This window comes from Crotalus tigris, unplaced genomic scaffold, assembly GCF_016545835.1.
Source record: "Crotalus tigris isolate CLP2741 ecotype Arizona unplaced genomic scaffold, ASM1654583v1 scf7180000017968.19369539983:2297261, whole genome shotgun sequence".
Taxonomy (NCBI): Eukaryota; Metazoa; Chordata; class Lepidosauria; order Squamata; family Viperidae; genus Crotalus; species Crotalus tigris.
The window spans coordinates 1,376,168-1,394,985 of NW_024096750.1; the positions used below are offsets into that span (position 1 = coordinate 1,376,168).

General features: G+C 39.0%; 1 protein-coding gene across 25 annotated transcripts in view; it reads right to left on the reverse strand.

Annotated features, from left to right (window-relative positions):
• SORBS1 (sorbin and SH3 domain containing 1) overlaps nt 1-18,818 on the reverse strand; it is a 117,040-nt gene that overhangs the window by 23,058 nt on the left and 75,164 nt on the right. For 22 of the 25 annotated variants that reach the window (XM_039345610.1, XM_039345608.1, XM_039345606.1 and 19 more), the window contains 4 exons: nt 17,846-17,966; nt 13,812-13,895; nt 1,705-1,770; nt 1,208-1,309 (listed from right to left, as the gene is read on the reverse strand). In XM_039345610.1, the coding sequence (XP_039201544.1) occupies nt 1,208-1,309; nt 1,705-1,770; nt 13,812-13,895; nt 17,846-17,966 (373 nt within the window). The remainder of the gene's footprint in view (nt 1-1,207; nt 1,310-1,704; nt 1,771-13,811; nt 13,896-17,845; nt 17,967-18,818) is intronic. The other 3 variants (XM_039345611.1, XM_039345625.1, XM_039345614.1) reach the window with 2 other exon arrangements.

The following is an 18,818-nucleotide window of genomic DNA, read 5'->3' on the forward strand; positions in this document are numbered from 1 at the left end:
GGCTAACAAGCTATGATTAACCTTACCTTTAAAAATACTTCAAATTTTTGAGGTCAGCTGTTTTTTTAAAAAAAAAAATGTTTAAAAATTAATCAAAGTACGGGGTTTAGGTTTTAAAACTAAACTGAACTTCTACAAGCTGGAAATAAAAACAACTTGGCAATATTATATCTCTAGATTTGTCTAGCAGTGTATAAAAAACAAAACAGCTTCTGAGATGCTGATTAGGGGAAGACTGACTGGGAAAAAAAGTAAACATGCATTGAAAAGGCGCTATTTTACAGGGTCAGCAAGATGGTCATATTACACTTACAAGGGCAAAAATTCTGAATAAAGAAGCAAGTAAGAGACTTCCATTCAAAAGGTTTCTGAATGGCTGTGTTCATTGTGGCCTATATTAAATCAGAAAGGAAAGGAAGTTCAGCTTCAAACAATGGATACAGAAGCCCTGGGTACTCTGATAGCTCATTACAGCCTTTCCCCACCAGCCCTTTTGTCTCATGTGGAAAAACAGGAAGGATTCAATGAAGCACAGGAGGTGGTGAGCGATGGTGAGGTTTCCTTTCAATGGACAACAGATTGTCCCAACTGCCAAAGTGGAGCTAGGAACTGCCTGCCATACAGGCAGCAGTGCCAGTCATTTTGCAGATTTTATAGGTTTTTTCCTCATTAGAAAAAAATGAAGAAGCAAGAAGGCACTTCAGACTGGATATAGGAAAGCTTCCACGTCATGGACATTGCCAGGAAGCAGTCACCCCTCTAGCAAATTAAGGAAGATCTATTCAGTCACTGTTGGAAGCAAAGTCAGAAACCGTATTATTTCCTTGGGCTGGCTCTGATTTCTCCTTCAGCAGAGGAGTACGTATAGAGAACTGGGTTTCCTTATTCTTAAGTTCAGAACTTCTGCATTTCTGTTGAATTTTACTTTTATCTGCTATTAGCCTTCCTCTGCCTCATGTTGCCCTGTTGTCTGGTTGTTCACAGCAATCACCGTCACCAAACAGAAAATGGCAATAGAAAGAAGAGAATGTACAGTATGAGCTGGACCTAGTTTAGGATTGTATCTAAACACGACTGCTACATGCTACTAATTATACCGATTACCATAGCTGGGGAATGGTTAGCATACTATTGCTTGTAAGAACAGGTGATATCCAGCAACATCTCTGCTAGAAAGCTTAGAACTAAAACAAGCAGCATGAGATACCTTCAGTTGCTTTTGATCTGGGGCTTTATAAAGCTTCTCCATTTTGTCTATATCTGCATCTAATTCAGTATGATAGAGCCAGTGGTTTTTTCCTGGATCAACCTGTTTAAAAAGGAAAAGTTGGAAAGGCTGAAGATTTAAGTCTGACCCTTTTAATAAGAAAATATGCCACATACAGAACAACTTTCCAATACTCTCTATGTAGTCAAATACGGCTTAGAAGGCTCACTGCTGAATTTTTCAAGATCAATTTTATCCTAATTTTTATTAGAAAATAAATTTAAAATGCATTCTTGCTAGAAAAACAACTACCTATCACAAAAATAAAAAAGATGCTCTGATCTAGCGAAGATTACAATATTTTGGGGTTGCAGTCCATCACATATATAAATTCAGTTAAATTCAAAGCACTCCAATTTAAGCACTGCTACTGATGAAAGATAAGCTCTAATATACACACACACAACTATATTGCATACATTATATATTCAATTTACCTTTCTATCCTCTCTAATAAGGATAGAGCAATCTCCAGGAGTATAATCCCATATCTTTTTTGGAGGCTAATGGAAAGCAGAGGAGGAAATGAGGAAATGAAGATAAAGACATCACAGAGAATATGGAAACTCAACTAGTGCAGAAAGAGTATATTGGGGAAAATTGTGTCAACATCAGAAATAAAAAGTGAAAAGAGAGAGAAAATAAACCTGTTCTAGAACAACCACAGATTATAGCAAGAAAACTGTGCAGTCTTGATCTGGTTTGCTTGAAACAACAGCTTAATAACTGCTACCAACCCCTCTGAGCCTCATAGGAACCGTAATTTAACAAATACTGTTTGGTAATCATTTCAAAAAGATAATTCTTTTTCCCAAAAGAAAAATAAACAAGTATGTTTATACCATGGTAATGGATAGTTCTATTCTTAAGAGCATCCTAGTTTTTAACATCGTACATACCGGAGTTTCTAGAGATGGTGGTGTAAAACAATGTAAATATAGAGATATTCATTTCATATTCTGAATAATTAACCAATGCTATTATTTCAGTTGAATAAAATCAGAGAAACTAGTTTAACGTGCAGGATAAACATTTTAGCGCAATTCTGGGTCCCAAGACATTTTGGAAGCTCTCTCTGTTCACCAAGTTTGCCTACTATTGGTGAACAGAGAGAGCTTCCAAAATTTATCCTTTCACAATTTATCCTCTATGATTTATCCTCTATGATCCTTACACAATTTATCCTTATACAATTTATCCTCTATGATTCATAGAATCTCATTCAGAGATGGATGTGATGCTATGACCTTATTTTCAAGATTTCAGGACACCCTAGAGACATTAGGGTTCAAAGTTTCTGACTTGTAATATTTGGAGGGCTTAAGGGGAGAAATATAATCATACAGAAACAGGATAAGTTCTATGTAAGCCCCCAGAAGACCAGACAGGATAGGCGATCATGGTGCAGTCCCTTAGTCCTGTTTGTTCTAGAACAGTGGTTCTCAACCTTTCTAATGCCGCAACCCCATAATACAGCTCCCCATGTTGTGGTGACCCCCAACCACTTATACATCACCGGGTGCCAGGGGCGTGGCCAAAGAAAAGGGGAAAAAATGGCGGACAGCCTTGTTTGGCGACCCCCGTGAAATGGTCGTTCGACCCCAAATGGGGTCCCGACCCACAGGTTGAGAACCATTGTTCTAGAAGGTGTTTGTCTATATCCGTTCTTGAATATGAAGATGATTTATCAAATACCAAAAAGTATTTGCCCCAGCTTCCTGTCTCTTGTAAGGCCTTTAAAAAATATCTTGCAGAAATCTTCCAAATTGGATCAAGAAACAAATCTTTGCAAATATATAGTTTATTCGTAGAACAATTGCTCAAAAAACTGCAATCAGAAGTATCCAATAGATACTCTAATAATCATGAAATCATCCTATCAAATTTAAAATATTACTTTTATTATTTTTCAGTTACAGCAACAATGTGATTAAAAATTCTAATAATGGTTAGTTGTTACACAGTGAATTAGCACTGGATTCTCTGAAGCTTGAAAATTTCGTTCCAAGAAATGAATATTTACTGCTACAAATCTGTATCTATAATTTACCATGGATATTTGGAAAAGCTGGAGATACCTTTTGGCACTTGATCTTTTCTCCCTTATTCCTTCTAAGTTGTGAAGCATCGGGATAAATTGATACAGTGCAATGAAGGGGGAGATAAAGGATTGTACAGATTTAAGGATGAAACAGTCATTTCTGGTGGAAGTATTTTATAGAACTGGTTTTGGAATTCTCTGAATAATCAAACCTTGGGTTTTCTCTAATTTTATTTGAAAGTTGAATCTTTTCTCCATAAGCTTTACCAAATCTCATCCATTGCCAACACTGAATTTTTTGATGAATAGTTCTAATGCTTACTGAGATCTTTACAATCTACTGTAATACTGCTACTGTGAAAAATCTTTTTGTTTGTTTGTAACCTTCAAGTGCATCATAAGGCAACAATTTTTGAAGCGAGGTACTTCAAATGGGTTAATTCAAAGCAGGGGTAGTCAACCTTGGCTCTTTTATGAGTCATAAAAGAGTCAAGGTTGACTACCCCTGATTTACAGCATCCAAAATCCAGGACCTATTATTCTGGATTTTTATTATTATTGTGGCCCCTTCACTGATGCGGTCAGCTACAGTCAGGTGTTCATCACTTCCACTGCTAGCTTTGCCCAAGGAAAATCAATGGGGAAGCCAGCAGGAAATTGGAAGTTCTAGGCAAGTAAAGGGCTTCTGCCAGGTGAGAAAGGAGGGGCTACGTGGAGGGATGACATGCAGGTTGGGAGTTGCATAGCAGTGACAGACAGACTGGTTAGTGTTGGGAAGGCACACAAGTGATAGGAAAGTAAGTATCTCTGAAAACTCACATCAAATTGTATTTTAGGCTTTTCCTTGAAAGTATAAAACATTCTGGGAAAAGGATTAGGGGTTTATAAATGGGCATCACATTCATGAAAGCCATGAAAAATCAATCCAAAAGATAATCTCCACTTGGACTTTTCTTTCTTTCAATCTCTATGTGTGCCTTCTTGTCAGTATTGACTCTTGGACAAGTCTCTGAAATTTTCTTGACAAAGTTTTGCAGAAGTGGTTTGCCATTTCCTCCTTCCTAGGGCTGAAAGAAAGTGACTGGCCCAACGTCATCCAGCTGGCTTTGTGTATAAGGTGGGATTAGAATTCATGATCTCCCAGCTACTAGCCTGTTGCCTTATCCACTACACCAAATTGGTTTCCCCCACATATTTTCTAAAATTACGTAGTACGTAATAGCTGTCCATGGAAGTAAATATAATCAATGATAGATTTTACCATTTCCAGCTGGCATTCAGTAATTCATTTTGCCTCAACAGTTTTAAGTTATGAATTTTACTGTTGGCATAATTTTGTGCAATAGATTAATTATCAACTTTATTATTGGAAATATCAGAAAACCACAGTACATCTTTCTTGGATCAATCATATTTAAAAGTGTATGAAATTATTTTGGATGAAGAATCAACCAAACAGCAAAGAGCTTTGAAAAACTGTACGTTGAATAGTTTTATTCAAATCTATTTTCTATTTCTTAATTATATTAGCAAAGCTTTTTCCCCAGTTTGCATTGGTGTGTAGACAAATATCCTTTTGGATAAAATTAACAAATATGAATGTTTGAAGTTTTTTCTTCTCCAATTTGTTTATTTACTTTTCTTTCAGTCAATTTATACGGCTGCCCATCTGGCAACAGTCACTGCCTATCATTAACATATATTAAAAACTCAAATACAACCAAATGAAAATAAATATTTCAAATGCAGTGGTTGGCAGTTCCCTCGGTTTGCCTCTTCAGAAGACAGGGACAACATGTCTCATCCTTCAGGCATTTGGCATTTTACCAAGTTCTTCAGAGTTTGAAAAAGTGAAATCAACAGGCTCCTTGACTGTTTTTTATGCAATTCATTCAAATTTAACAGATTTAAACTCATTAAAATAATAGCATTTCCACTGGTCTCAACCTGGAGTTCTGTACCTTCAACTTGCACTTCAGATTTTCCTGGTGGAATATACAGCATAAAGAATTTTTACAAATTGTTTATGAACTATAATGTTATGTTTCCATCCAGTTTCTTCTAGGACAGGGGTAGGCCACCTTGGCTCTTTTATGACTCATGGACTTCAACTCCCAGAATTCCTGAGCCAGTCACGCTGAGGGGAAAGGGAGAGGTATCCAAGCTGAGCCATGCTGGCTCAGGAATTCTGGGAGTTGAAGTCCACAAGTCATAAAAGAGCCCAGGTTGCCTACCCCTGTTCTAGGAGGTTAAGAAGGGGTCTTACACAGGGGACCATTTCATCTTATGATTTGGCTTTCCTAAACAATGGATGTTCTTACTGTATGTAGACTAATTCAGTTACATTCAGTTAAAATATCCAAATACTATTACTTTGTTCCTTGAACAACAGGATGCTGGGAAGCTTTCTGCACAGCAGTACAGAATTTTACACATAGTAAGAAAACTACTCTACTTATACCAAAGTGCTTAAAATGATAAAGAGAAGCTGAGTCTTGGCAGGTATCTTTCAGAGACACAATAATAAGGGCAACACATGGACTGAGAGTGCAGGTGGGGAGGTGGGTATGTGTGGACTTATCTGCATTAAGTCTAACAGCTGGAACCAAGAGGTGCCTCTTCATGTTGTAGGCATTCACCAATGAGCATTTTACTACTGCAAAAATATTTGAAGCCTCAACTCAACTCCAGTCTTGACATGCACCTTGGACTCCCATCTCCTCGTGCTTTCCTGATTGTACTCTGTACTGCTTATCTCCTGCAAAGTTTGCTTGGATTTTTTGATGCTGGAATGATTCTCAATCTTACTCTTTCTTGGCCTTTACTGTTCTTAAGCCTTAAAGTAGAAAAAAATGTTCTGTTCTATATCTGTCAGAACCCACTTTGAATGCTGTTTCTACTTCTGGACGTCACACTTTTAAGAAGAATTTGGAGACACAACCAAAGATCATAAAGGTGATCAGAGAATAGTAAACATAATTGTACAAGATGAACTATGAGAACTGAGCATGTTTGTAGAAGACAAAACTATGGATATGATAGCATTCTTCAAATACCTAAAATAATGTCAGATACAAAAGTCAAGTAAATGTTTAATCTTAGACTGCAGATTGTGGAAGTTGAATAGCAGAAAAGGATAGTTCATGAATGGGGTCAAATTTGTTGAAGTAATGGCTGGATACATATTTGCTTGGGATGCTCTACTTTCAATTGCTACAATGGGCAATAATTGACTAGACTAGACTAGGTGAGACAAGACGAGACGAGAACAGAATCTGGAAGGGACCTTGGAGGTCTTTTAGTCCAGCCCCACATTCAAACAGGAGAACCTATACCATCTCAGACAAGTGACTGTCCAGTCTCTTCTTAAAAACCTCCAGTGATGAAGCACCCATGATTTCTGAAGGCAAGCTTTCCACTGGTTGATTGTCTTCACTGTTAAGACACTTCTCCTTAATTCCAGGTTGCTTCTCTCTTTGATTAGTTTCCAACCATTGTTTCTTGTCTTGCCCTCTAGTACTTTGGAGAATAATTTGACTCCCTCTTCTTTGCGGCAGCCTCTCAAATACTGGAATACTGCTATCATGTCACCCCCTACTTCTTGTTTTCTTTAGACTAGTCAAATTCAAGTCCTGCAGCCATTCTTTGCATGTTTTAGTCTCCAGGCCTTTGCTCATCTTAGTTGCTCTTCTCTAATTTTTTTCCAAGGTCTCAACATCTTTTTTGTAGTATGGTGACAAAATTAGTTACAATATTCCAGGTGTGGTCTCACTAAGGTTTTATAAAGCGGTATTAATACTTTGCGTGATCTTGATTCTATGCCTCTGTTTATACAATCCAGGATTGTATTAACTTTTTTGGCTGCTGCTGCACATTGTTGGCTCATAGTCAAGTGATCGTCCACTAGGACTCCAAGGTCTCTCTCACAATTACTGTTTTTGAGCCAGGTCTCACCTAATCTGTACTTATATCTTTGATTTGTCCTGCCTAAATGTAAAACTTTGCTCTTCTCCACATTAAAATTCATTTTGTTGGATAGGGCCCATTGTTCAAGTATGTCAAGATCTATTTGAATCCTGAGCTTATCATCTGGGGTGTTGGCTATTCCTGCTAGTTTAGTGTCATCTGCAAATTTGATGAGTTCCCCTTCTATTCCCTCATCTAACTCATTGATGAAGATATTGAAGAGTACTGCGCCTAAGATGGAGCCTTGTGGTATCCCACTTACTTCTCTCCATGTGGATATAGTACCATTGAGGACTACTTGTTGAGTATGGTTTGTCAGCCAGCTACAAATCCATTGGTGATGTTGTCTATTCCACCTTTTTCTAGTTTACCAAGCAGTAGATTGTAGTCTACTTTATCAAATGCCTTACTAAAATCTAAGTATACTATGTCCACAGCATTTCGCTGCTCTATTAGTTTAATCACTTTATCAAATAATGAAATAAGATTGGTTTGGCATGATCTGTTTTAACAAACCCGTGCTGGCTGCCAGTTATAACTTTGTTTGCTCCTAGTTGTTTGCAGATCTGTTTTTTGATTATCTTTTCCAGCTACTGATGTTAGACTGATTGGTCTGTAATTTCCTGGGTCTGTTTTTTTTCCCCTTTCTTGAAGATGGGAACCACATTAGCCCTTTTCCAATCCTCAGGTACTTCCCCGATGCTCCAGGATTTTTGAAAGATATGGTGCAATGGTTCCGAGATAACATCTGCCAGCTCCTTCAGAACTCTGGGATGTAATCTGTTGGATCCTGGTGATTTATATTTGTCAAGGTTGAATAGATGTTCTCTTATCATTTTCTTGCTTATTTTAATTTTTGCTTCTAGTTTGTCTTTTGTAGTAATTTTTTTGGTATGTTGCGCTATAATTTCTTTTTGTGTGAAGACTGATGCAAAGAATGAGTTAAGCTGCTCTGCTTTCTCCCTACTGTCTATTATTTCCTTGCCATCTTCTCTCTTTAGTGGACCTACAATTTCCTTGACTTTTTTCTTGTTATTAATATGTTGAAAGAAACCTTGATTTCTGTTGTAAGTCTTTGTTCATTCTGAGACTTTGTTTTCCTGACTTCGTCTTTGCATGTTCTGGCTGTATGCTGATAATCAGCCTTAGTTATGTGTCCCTCTTTCCATTTTTTGTACTTGTCCTTTTTGTCTTTCAGTTTATCTGAGATATCTTTGTGCAGCCATGCTGGTTTCTTCTTGACTTCTTGTTTTTCTTTTTCAGTGGTATTGTGCTGGACTGGGCTTTTATGATAGCATTTTTCAGAGTTTCCCATGCTTCTTGAGTTGTTTTCCCCTTTAGGATTTTCATCCATGGAATCTTTCCTAGGTTCTCTCTGAGTTTGTTAAAATCAGCTCTTTTGAAGTTTAAAGCATGGGTTGAATTATTTTCTATTGCTTGTGTTTGCATTATATTGAATTCCAGTATGATGTGGTCACTTTCCCCCAAGGATCTGACTACTTCAACTCCCTCTATCACTTCTTCTCTATTAGTAAGAATTGGGTCCAGTATAGCTTTACTTCTAGTTCCCTCCTCTACCTTTTGGATGACAAAGTTGTTGGCTAGGTTGGTTAGGAATCTGTTTGATCTCCCTCTCATTTCAGAGTTTGTCTCCCAGCTGATATCTGGGTAGCTGAAGTCTCCCATTACTACTGTGGTATGCTTCCTATATACATTTGTTAACTGGTTGGCAAAGAGTCCACTTTTTTCCCTTTTATATATTCTGGAGGGCTTTTATCCTTTTATATATTCTGGAGGGCTTTTATCTTTGATCATGTGCATTTCTGTAGTATTCTCTTACATATACTGCAACTCCTCCTCCTCTTTTTCTAGATCTGATTCTTTTGAACAATTTGTATCCATCCATCAGTCCATTACAATCATGGGTTTCGTCCCACCAGGTTTCTGTAATGCCAACTATGTCATACCCACCCTTGTATACTATTGCTTCTAGTTCATCCTGTTTGTTCCCCAAGCTTTGAGCATTAGTATATAAACATTTAAGACTTTTATATCTGTCCATGGGTTTGTTTCCTGGATCTCCTGATGTTGTTTGATTTTTTTTCCTCATCACTCCCTACCTCTTTGTTTGATTTGTTTTCTTGGGATTTATGATTTGTTTTATGTTCTAGAGATTCTAATGATTGGTCACCCTTCCCCCTCAATTTTAGTTTAAAGCCCTTCTAATGAGTTGGGCCAATCTTTTTCTGAGTACATTTTTCCCTGTTTTTATGAGATGCAGCCCATCCCTTGCCATGTCCTTCGCATAGGAAAGGCACTCCATGGTCCAGGAAACCAAAGTTTTCTTGGCGACTCCAACCCATTAGCCAGTGGTTTATTTCTAGAATTTTTTTCCCTCAATGAGTGTTGGCCTTTTATTGGAAGTACTGATGAGAACGCTATCTGTACTCCTAGCTCCTTAACTTTATTGCCTAGTTGCTTATAGTCTCTCAGTTTTATGCTACTGAGTCATTATATGACTCTGAGATTCCATTATTCTTATGCAGAAATAAAATATGGGAAAGCAAGTGAAGCTTTTTGGGGGGGGGGGTTGCAATGGTACTGAGTTTGAACAAAAGAAATGCTGAACGGGCAATAAAATTGCTGGTTTCCTTGTTGTCCACAACTCTAATGAACTCTATTACCCTTTGTCAAAAAGCAATACTGATGCCATTTGCCATGGCTGATGATGGAGCTGTGGAATGGGGTGTTTCAAGGAGCTCAGTGGTTCATTTTCAAGCTTTTTGCCTTGCATTCATCATGGTGAGTAATCTGACATAATTTTTCTCTTATATCAGTGATGGATTCCCCCCCCCCATTGAAAATTCAATTTCACCACTCTTCAAAAGTAACAAGTGGGTTCTGGACAAAACAAATTAGAAATCTGATTTCATTTTATTTACTTAAAAGTAAGCCAATAGGATATCCAGAGAGCACTCCCATTGAGAAAGGCCCTTGGGATAAGCTTTCTTGATAAGGACCTCACCTTCAATGGATATCTGATACTCCTCCATTTTATTGTTCAGACCATTTCATAAAAATATATCTCAATTAAGAAGGGTAAAATAACAAACCCTGTCTTACTTGAAAAATTTTATCTATGCACTGCATTTTTCCCCAATACCAATTTCAGAAATAAAAGCAAACAGCAAGCAAAGGAACCAAATGCCTCCATTTGGTCAAGAAATCAATAAGAACTAATCCTCTCAGTATGATTTATACAGAACACTGTATGCGTTTACTTGGGTTGTTATTTGACAAAAAATTGCCACTATATAAAAATAAATAAGATATTAGATAAAGGAAGCATTAAACCCAGATTGCACTGGATGATTCTGGGACAACTATGGTCTTCGTCCAGCTCTATGTACACTGCCTTCAGCTTCAGAGAAGAAAAGCAGTAAGTCAACAACTAAATTTCACCAAATAATTTTTTCAGCTATTGAATTGCCTTTTGGAAGAAACTTTTACTTGGTACATTTTCCTTTGAAAAATAGATCCCCCATAAAACTTGTGCAATCCTCTCATATAAAGCCTTCCCTAACCAACAATTTCATTCAATACAAGACAAAAATGAGAACTTCAAAATGAGAATACTTTCTGATATTCTCCCTTTGAGTGTTAGAAAAAGCAAAATATTGAAAAGCATATGAATAGGAAAAACAAGGTAGCTGAATTTACACCTCATGGTTGTAGAATCAAATTACAGCTTGAAATGTAATTCTAGAAGAACTTTAGAACAGGGCTTTTCAACCTGTGGTACATATACCACTGGTGGCACATTGGCACCTGGCAGGTGGTACCCTTACGATGGGTTGAAAAGCACTGTAAGAAAAAGTGTAAAAAAAAGTGTAAAAGTGTAATGTGGGGATGAACTGAAGCGGCAGCAACACAGCACAGGCCTGTGGGAGAGCCAGCTGGAACCACGGTGTTGCTGGGGCTCTGCTGAGCGCTTAGGATCTGCGCCGGGCTCCAGCTGACTGGCGTTCTGGAAGCTGCATGCAGCCTGGGGAAAGGAATCAGTTGCAGCTACACCAAAGACAAAAGAAGGAGGAGGGGCTAAACATGGCCACGGGGTGTTTACATTTGGTCCGGGGCTGGCCCACCCCAGCTCACAAAGGAAAACACTGAATTCAGCAGGCCAGAAGGCAGCCCAGCCACCGCGTCCCTCTGTTTCCTTCTCCTCGCCCCCTGGGCACAGACGCAGTTGCCACTCCTCGCCATAGCTGGGGCAGGACTTGTAAGTACCTCCGTCCTGCAAAGGGCACTCCCGCCTGCTGCCATGCCAGCAGCCCCGACTAAAGGCCGTGTGCTGCAGCCTCACCCAGCCAAGAAAGGGGGCGGTAGCCAAGATTACAGCAGATCTGCAGCTTGTCAGGGGAGCTCAGAGGCCGCCCAACTTTATTCTGCAATTTCGGGGTTGGAAAGTGGAAAGGCAGTGCCGTGTTTGTAGGCCTGGTGGCACCTGCTGGAAACCCTCCTGCTTCCCCCCCCCCCACAGCTACCTCCTTTGGAGCCGTCTTGATGTCAACGGGCCTGCCGGCATAGATCCTCCAGCTTCGTCCTGCAAAATGCGGCTTACCCACCGCCATACTGGCAGGCCCGTTGGAATCAGGACAGCTCCGAAGGAGGTATTATTTATTCTTGCCTTTAGCAGCAATAACTACGTTGTTTGATGACTTTCCTAGCAACCTGCAGGCTGTGAACTTTCCGTTCCCCCTTGGGGAAAGAATTCAGGACAGCTAGATTTATTTTTCCTGCTAATTACACTATACCTTGTGGGTTTTTTAAGAAGCGGAAAAAAAGTTTCTGAAAATTAAAGGATGTATGGATTGAGTTGTGAGACAGGGAAGGGAAGTACATGGACTTATGCACTTCCAGTTGCTGACAGGTGTGCCACTAATATTCTGACTGGACACCTGCATGCTCTCAGGGCCCAAAGATTATCTTCGTTCTTCATAGGGTGGTGTTGTGGATTAACTACATTTTTCTGGGTTCTGATTTTAAGGTGAGTACCCTGAGCTATGGAGGCCTTAGATCAGGGGTTCTCAACCTTGGCAACTTTAAGACTTGTGGACTTCAACTCCCAGAATTCCTCAGCCAGCAAAGCTGGCTGAGGAATTCTGGGAGTTGAAGTCCACAAGTCTTAAAGTTGCCAAGGTTGAGAACCCCTGCCTTAGATCCTCTTCTTAAATACATAATAATAAAATAACAAGAACTAAAGGCTCAAAGGGAAGGCAGATTAGAAAGAACAAGACCTTTTGGGGCCTTCAATTCCTTCCTGTTAAGAGTTTCTTAATAAGGAACTGCTCTTCCTTCCTAACATCAATAAAGGTGGTTTTTCCAGAAAATATGTGAAGAGCTGAATTGGTGATTTAACTAAGTTTTCCTTTTGGCTCTGTTTTCATCTATATATAATGTATGTTTAATTGAGGAGGGCTTGGAGAGATAGAAGTGGCCAATATGGAGGCTGCACCTTGCCCTCCAGATCTCTGTCTCTCCTGCAGATCTCTGGAAAGGAGGAGGGGGTGGCAGGGGAGCTGTGTGAGGGAAGGCTGCCCCAACAAACCAGCATCCTTACCATGCATGACTGGAAATGGGACTTCCCTTTCCAGAAGGGCCAGCCTCCCTTGTGCAGGACCCGGGAGCGCTGCTCCCCTGCCACTTCCTCTTGCTCTCCAGAGATCTGTCAAGACAGAAGTTGGACTTGGAGGAAACTACTTCCTGTAAATGTCTTCTACTTCCTGCTTTGCCAGGAGGGGGCACCAGACAGGGAAACACCAACGATGTCTTGAGATTGGGAAAAGAACATCTCTTTAGCGTGCTATCCACACACACACACACACACACACACACATTCCAAGCTTGGAGACTTGTATCTACACCTGAGCTAGCAAATTGCCAATCATGCCTGGGCTTAGGGAGAAGGCCCTCTCCTTTTTCTGTGGATAAAAGTCCCCAGACCTGGAATGCAGTGTGTGTGCGTACATGTGTGCGCACGCATGCACTTGGCTGCTAGCAGTTTGGGGAGGCGAGGAGATTGTGGGACACCGTGTTGTCCCCACATTGAGTTAGCCAGTGCGGCTTGTTCCATTCCGACCCAGCTGTCTTGAGTCAGCTGTGTCCAGTGAGTGGCGTCGAGAGGCCATGCCCACCTGCTAGGTAACTGGTGGTACTCAAATACTGCCATATCCTAAAAGTAGTATAATCTCTGAAAAGGTTGAAAAGCCCTACTTTAGAAAACATCCATAGTATCTTATAGTTACAAATTTGTTGATATTCCTTCAGTTTGATTTTCAAAATCTGGCCTGCATGGTTTTCCCCAAAAATAAATAACGTACACTACAGCTTATAAAATAATAACTCTTTTTAGAGTATAATTAAGTTGGCTAAACCAGGATGAGTTAATTTTTGTTCCATTATGCATACAATGAAGAGGGAAAAGACAGTGATCCATAATAACATCTTATTTATTAATGCTTGGGACTATCAACTTACCGGTTTCCCAAACTCCAATTCCGAAAAGAATTTATACCAAGGCTCATTCTTTAAATCTATCTCTTCTGGGCTTATATCCCGAGGCTAAAGAATTGGTAATATAAGAATGGAAGAAAGAGAAGGACAATATTATGCAAAGAATGCATAGGAAGACTGTTAAAGATGCCACATTCTGTAATTTTTTTTCAACAGTTTCCTAATTATCAAAACTGGAAGGTCCTATCCATAATTTTAGTAACAACATGCAATTTTATTCATACCTCACTGAGAATAGTTTTTGTTACACTCATTTCTAAGTAAAAAATGGTAGTGCATTGTTGTCATTAAAGGAAAGTATTCCTAAAATAAATAACCTCTCTACATGTTACATTTGTGTTATTTTTCTAAAACAGGAAAACCAATAAAGAAATAAGAGATATCAGAATTAACAGAGTTGGAAAGAACCTTAGAGGTCATCTAGTCCAACCCCCTACTCAGGTAGGAAACCCTATACCATTTTAGGCAAATGGCTGTCCAGTTTCTTCTTAAAAAATTCCAGTGTTGGAGCATTCATAGCTTCTGGAGGCAGACTGTTCCACTGGTTAATTGTTCTAACTGTTAGGAAGTTTCTCCTTAGTTCAAGGTTGCTTCTCTCTTTGGTCAGTTTCTATCCATTGTTTCTTGTCTTTCCTTCAGGTGCTTTGGAGAATAGCTTGACTCCCTCTTCTTTGTGGCAACCCCTAAGATACTGGAACATACACATATATACATACACACACATACAGAACAGTTGATGGAATTAGGTATGTCTGGTTTAATGAAGAGAAGGATGAGGGGTAACATGATATCTGTATATGTATATGTGTATGTATGTATGTATGTATGTGTTTGTGTGTATATGTGTGTGTGAACCCTTTAAACTTTTACTTGCAGTTATGTGTAGCAATTGTCATGTTTCCACGCCACTTCTATTATCAGTTAATCTCTATCAACTAGAATAAATAAATAATCAGTTCCTTCATATTTAACTTCAATGTACATTTCAAGTTAAATAATCACTTCCTCTAGAATTCTAGTGGTACAACTTCATCTGTAAGCAAAAACAAAAAGGATATGGGGAATGACTGGAAGACAATGAATTGAACTGTCAACAGTAATAAGAGTGGAAGAATCAAAATGTCCTTCTACTAACACAACATGAGAACAAAGCCTAGAATTCCATCTCTAATCTCCAAAGCAATTTACCTGAAAAAGTCAAGATTTCTATTTCCTCAGCTGCCGGATAATATCATTCTCTGAACATGATTCGCTTTTTAGTCTGCTCCTGCTACAACATATTACCTTATTTATATCAAGTATGGCATCTTTAACAGCACATGAGGTAAGTGAGGACTGTCTCAAAAATAGCACATGAAAAGATAAAACTCTACACCCAGGGGTAGGGAATATGGCTCTTTTATGACTTTTATGACTATGGTGGCTCAGGAATTCTGGAGGTTGAAGTCTAAAAGTCATAAAGGGGCCATAGTTCCCCACCTCTGCTCTGCAATAGTTGGCAAGGAATTTTAGGACAGAGGTCCCCAACCTTTTGGGCACCAGGGATCAGTTCCGTGGAGAGAGGTTTTTCCGCGGAACGGAGAGGGCATGGTTTTGTGTGCTGCCTGCATCTCATGGATGGGGCTTTGCTTGTTTGTGCAGATCGGTTGCTGTCATGTCGTAGCCCAGTTCGGTCCACGGACTGGGGGTTGGGGACCCCTGTTCTAGGACTTGTAATTCAAGTTGCCAAAGTTGGGAAATCTTGCTGTATACATTTAGGATACATTTAGACAGCAAATGTGTTAATGGTGAAGTTGCTAAGGGAAACATAATTTCCTAAAAAAGAGAGTAGAAAGCTTCTATTCTATTCATGCATGAATATGGGTTAAGAATTTAAATAACAATTAAGAATGGCATATCTAAGAACTGGATATACCAGGAACAATATGACAGTTAAGGAGTCATATTTGGCTACTGTATTCCATGTTAAGGACAACATATAAAATTAATGACATGCAGTTCTTAGAATCACTGTACAAGAAACAAAGAATACATGCAACATTTCTTAAGACACAGCTTTGGTATATAAGATACAGTACAATCAACCCCGAATATGTAGATTGGTGCTTAATACAGTCCCAGGTTTGCAAAGGTCTTTTGCTTCCATATCACACTCATATTAATATGATTATCAATTACAATTCCAAGATATAGTAGTAAGTACTATTACAAAAGCTAACTACACTCAATTCTATTCCTGAATATTTTCTTACAGTTTTTTTCCCCTCAGAAAAATGTTTCACATTTGTCTTTTAAATTTAATTCTGTTACATTTAAATTCTTAAGAAACAATTCAAAAAATTGTTTTGAATGTAGTTTGTGTCTTCTAGCAATCCTGTTCAAGTTTGTTCTACCTGGAAATTTGTTAAGTATTCTCTCCATGTTGTTATCCAGGTAAAATACACCCCAAATTTAAGGGCTTGGGTATTGACATGTGCCAACCACCTCCGCTTTAATAAGAAACATTTTTAAAGGAAATTTTGATTCAAAATTGTCATGCTATCTAGACCACATTTAACTAGCTTGTTAATTCAGATTCAACAGGGAATTTTGTCAAATGTTTAATTGAAATCAGTGTTATTACATCCACAGCATTCCCACAATTTATTAAGGAAGTTAGCCAATAAAAACAGAGAGATACGTGGCAAATTTGTTCTTGACAATTCTATCACTGATCATATAGTGATATAGATCTATATTCAGTGATCACATCTAATTTAGCTCTTTCAAACCATTCATTTTTTTTAAAATTCCCCTTGATGACCAAATTACAGTCAGCTAAGGAAACTAGTCTAGTGGCCACATTACAGGGGGAAGAATGTAAATCACCGATTTGTTCCTCATGTTTTAAAATACAGCTGAGCTTCCTTATAGAATTATTTTTTAACCACCCGCTTTCTGGTAGAGCTTTTTCATGGAATTTGAAGCTGAATTTGTTTGTGGATTGCAGAAACTTCTGAATGCTCTTCCATTAAAGAACTGTTCTTTAAAAGTAGCTCACATTCAGAAACTGTGGCATGTAGAAACATCATACAAAGTTTAAGGATATATTTTATTTATTGACCTGTCAGTCTGGGAAGGACTTGACAGATTTTGGACTGGCTTATTAACAGCCCATCTAACAACCTGAGCTGACTCTTTCTCTTACCTCTTGCTGTATGTATAGAGAACTCTAGGAAATAGCACCTGTACCGCCTCTTGTAAAATACTAATTAGAAAAAGAGAGAAAATATTCCTCCATTTTATATGAAGAAGAATAGTTAAGAGAGAAAACAATGTTTTCTTCCCCAGTAGTTTGGCTGCTGTAGCCAGAGGAGAAAGAAAAAAAATATTCATTCTTTCCCTTCCATCCATTTAGAAAAAAACTGGATAGTTGATTTATTTGTGGACTGGGATCCTGCAGTAAAAAGGTTGGCACAAAAGAAAAAACGTCTCCCCTTATTCACAGGAAAATGGAGAAACAGCAGTATTTTCATTATCTGAATGGCAATGATATTTACCTGTAGCACAAGGAGCATTTGTCTTTGCTCCAATAGAAGAGGGGCTGGTTGACGGCTGGTTCCTGCCTGCCTGCCAGTGTGCAAACTGCCTCTCCCACTTCTTCCTTCCGGCCCCTGCCAGTTGTGATGTGGTAGTGACTCAATAAGGGATGAAGTGCAGCAGAGCTATCTTACTACCCATTAAGAAAGCAATGGAAGGCCTATCAAGCAGCCCGCTAAAGGCCTGTCAAGCATTTATTCTGCCCCTCAATCTGCTGTCTCCACATAGGAACATGGCTTCTCAGAGGCTGATCCCCAGGGGAAGAATCTCACACTATTCCTCAAATTAGGCCTCTCTCTTCTAAAGCCATGATCATTTGGCCAGTTTCTCTGCCGGTTTTCAGGAGATAATATTTCAGGAAGGAACCAAATCCACAGAGCGCAACGGAAAACATGCACATAAAAGTAAAATCAAATTACCATTACTAATGTTTCACTGTCCAGAACTGAGGACATCCCTGGACGATATTCATATATGCTTTTAGGTTCAGCCCAGTGCTTCCTCGAGTCTATTTTTTTGTCTGGAGGCTCCCAATCATTCCTTTAAAGAAAAAAAAGAAAAGAAAAGAAAAATAAAGTGCAACTGTTCACCTCACCGCAATCAACATTTTCTTTAGAAGCTCAAAATAAAGAGAGGAAGTGTCATCCAATTTGTCCGCAGAATGGTTTTTTTTCACTAATTCTCCAAACCATAATTCTGTTTCTTACAAATGCCACAAATCAAAGTATTAGCTATGTCTTTAATTTGTAATTTTTTTCCCATTCTCATTTCCATTCTCTGACCAACGCTGCTTCACATACACGCCTTCTGCTGAGGAACATTGTAAGGCTTAGTAGATCTATTATTTGTACTATAGGTTTGTTCTTCTTTTTTATTATAAAAAGCAAATAAGTCCCTGTTCAAATAAATGCTCCCTGGAAACACAAACACCGCAGACACACACACACCCACACACCAAAGTACCGTAAATGCCGGCGTACAAGGCGACCCGGCGTATAAGACGACCCCCGTCTTTATAGCCGGGCCGCATTCCTAGAACGTCGTCTTATACGCCGGAAACTACCAGTATTTCCGGCGTATAAGACGACTCGGCGTATAAGACGACCCCCGTCTTTGGCGCCGATTTCAGCACTCGCGGAAGTCGTCTTATACGCCGGCATTTACGGTAATTGGCAAACTTTGGAACCTCAGTTGAGCCAATTCCTAATTTTTAGCCAAATGACATTTAAGACACCACTTATTTAAAATGGAGCTGAGAAGATTGCTATCCTTCATTGCATAATTGTGCCATAGCAAACAGAGCACAAGATGAACCCAAAATACTCTTACTTGGATACAAATTCTATCTAAAACGTATGTGCTTGCTATATATTATTTTGTGAATGATATAGG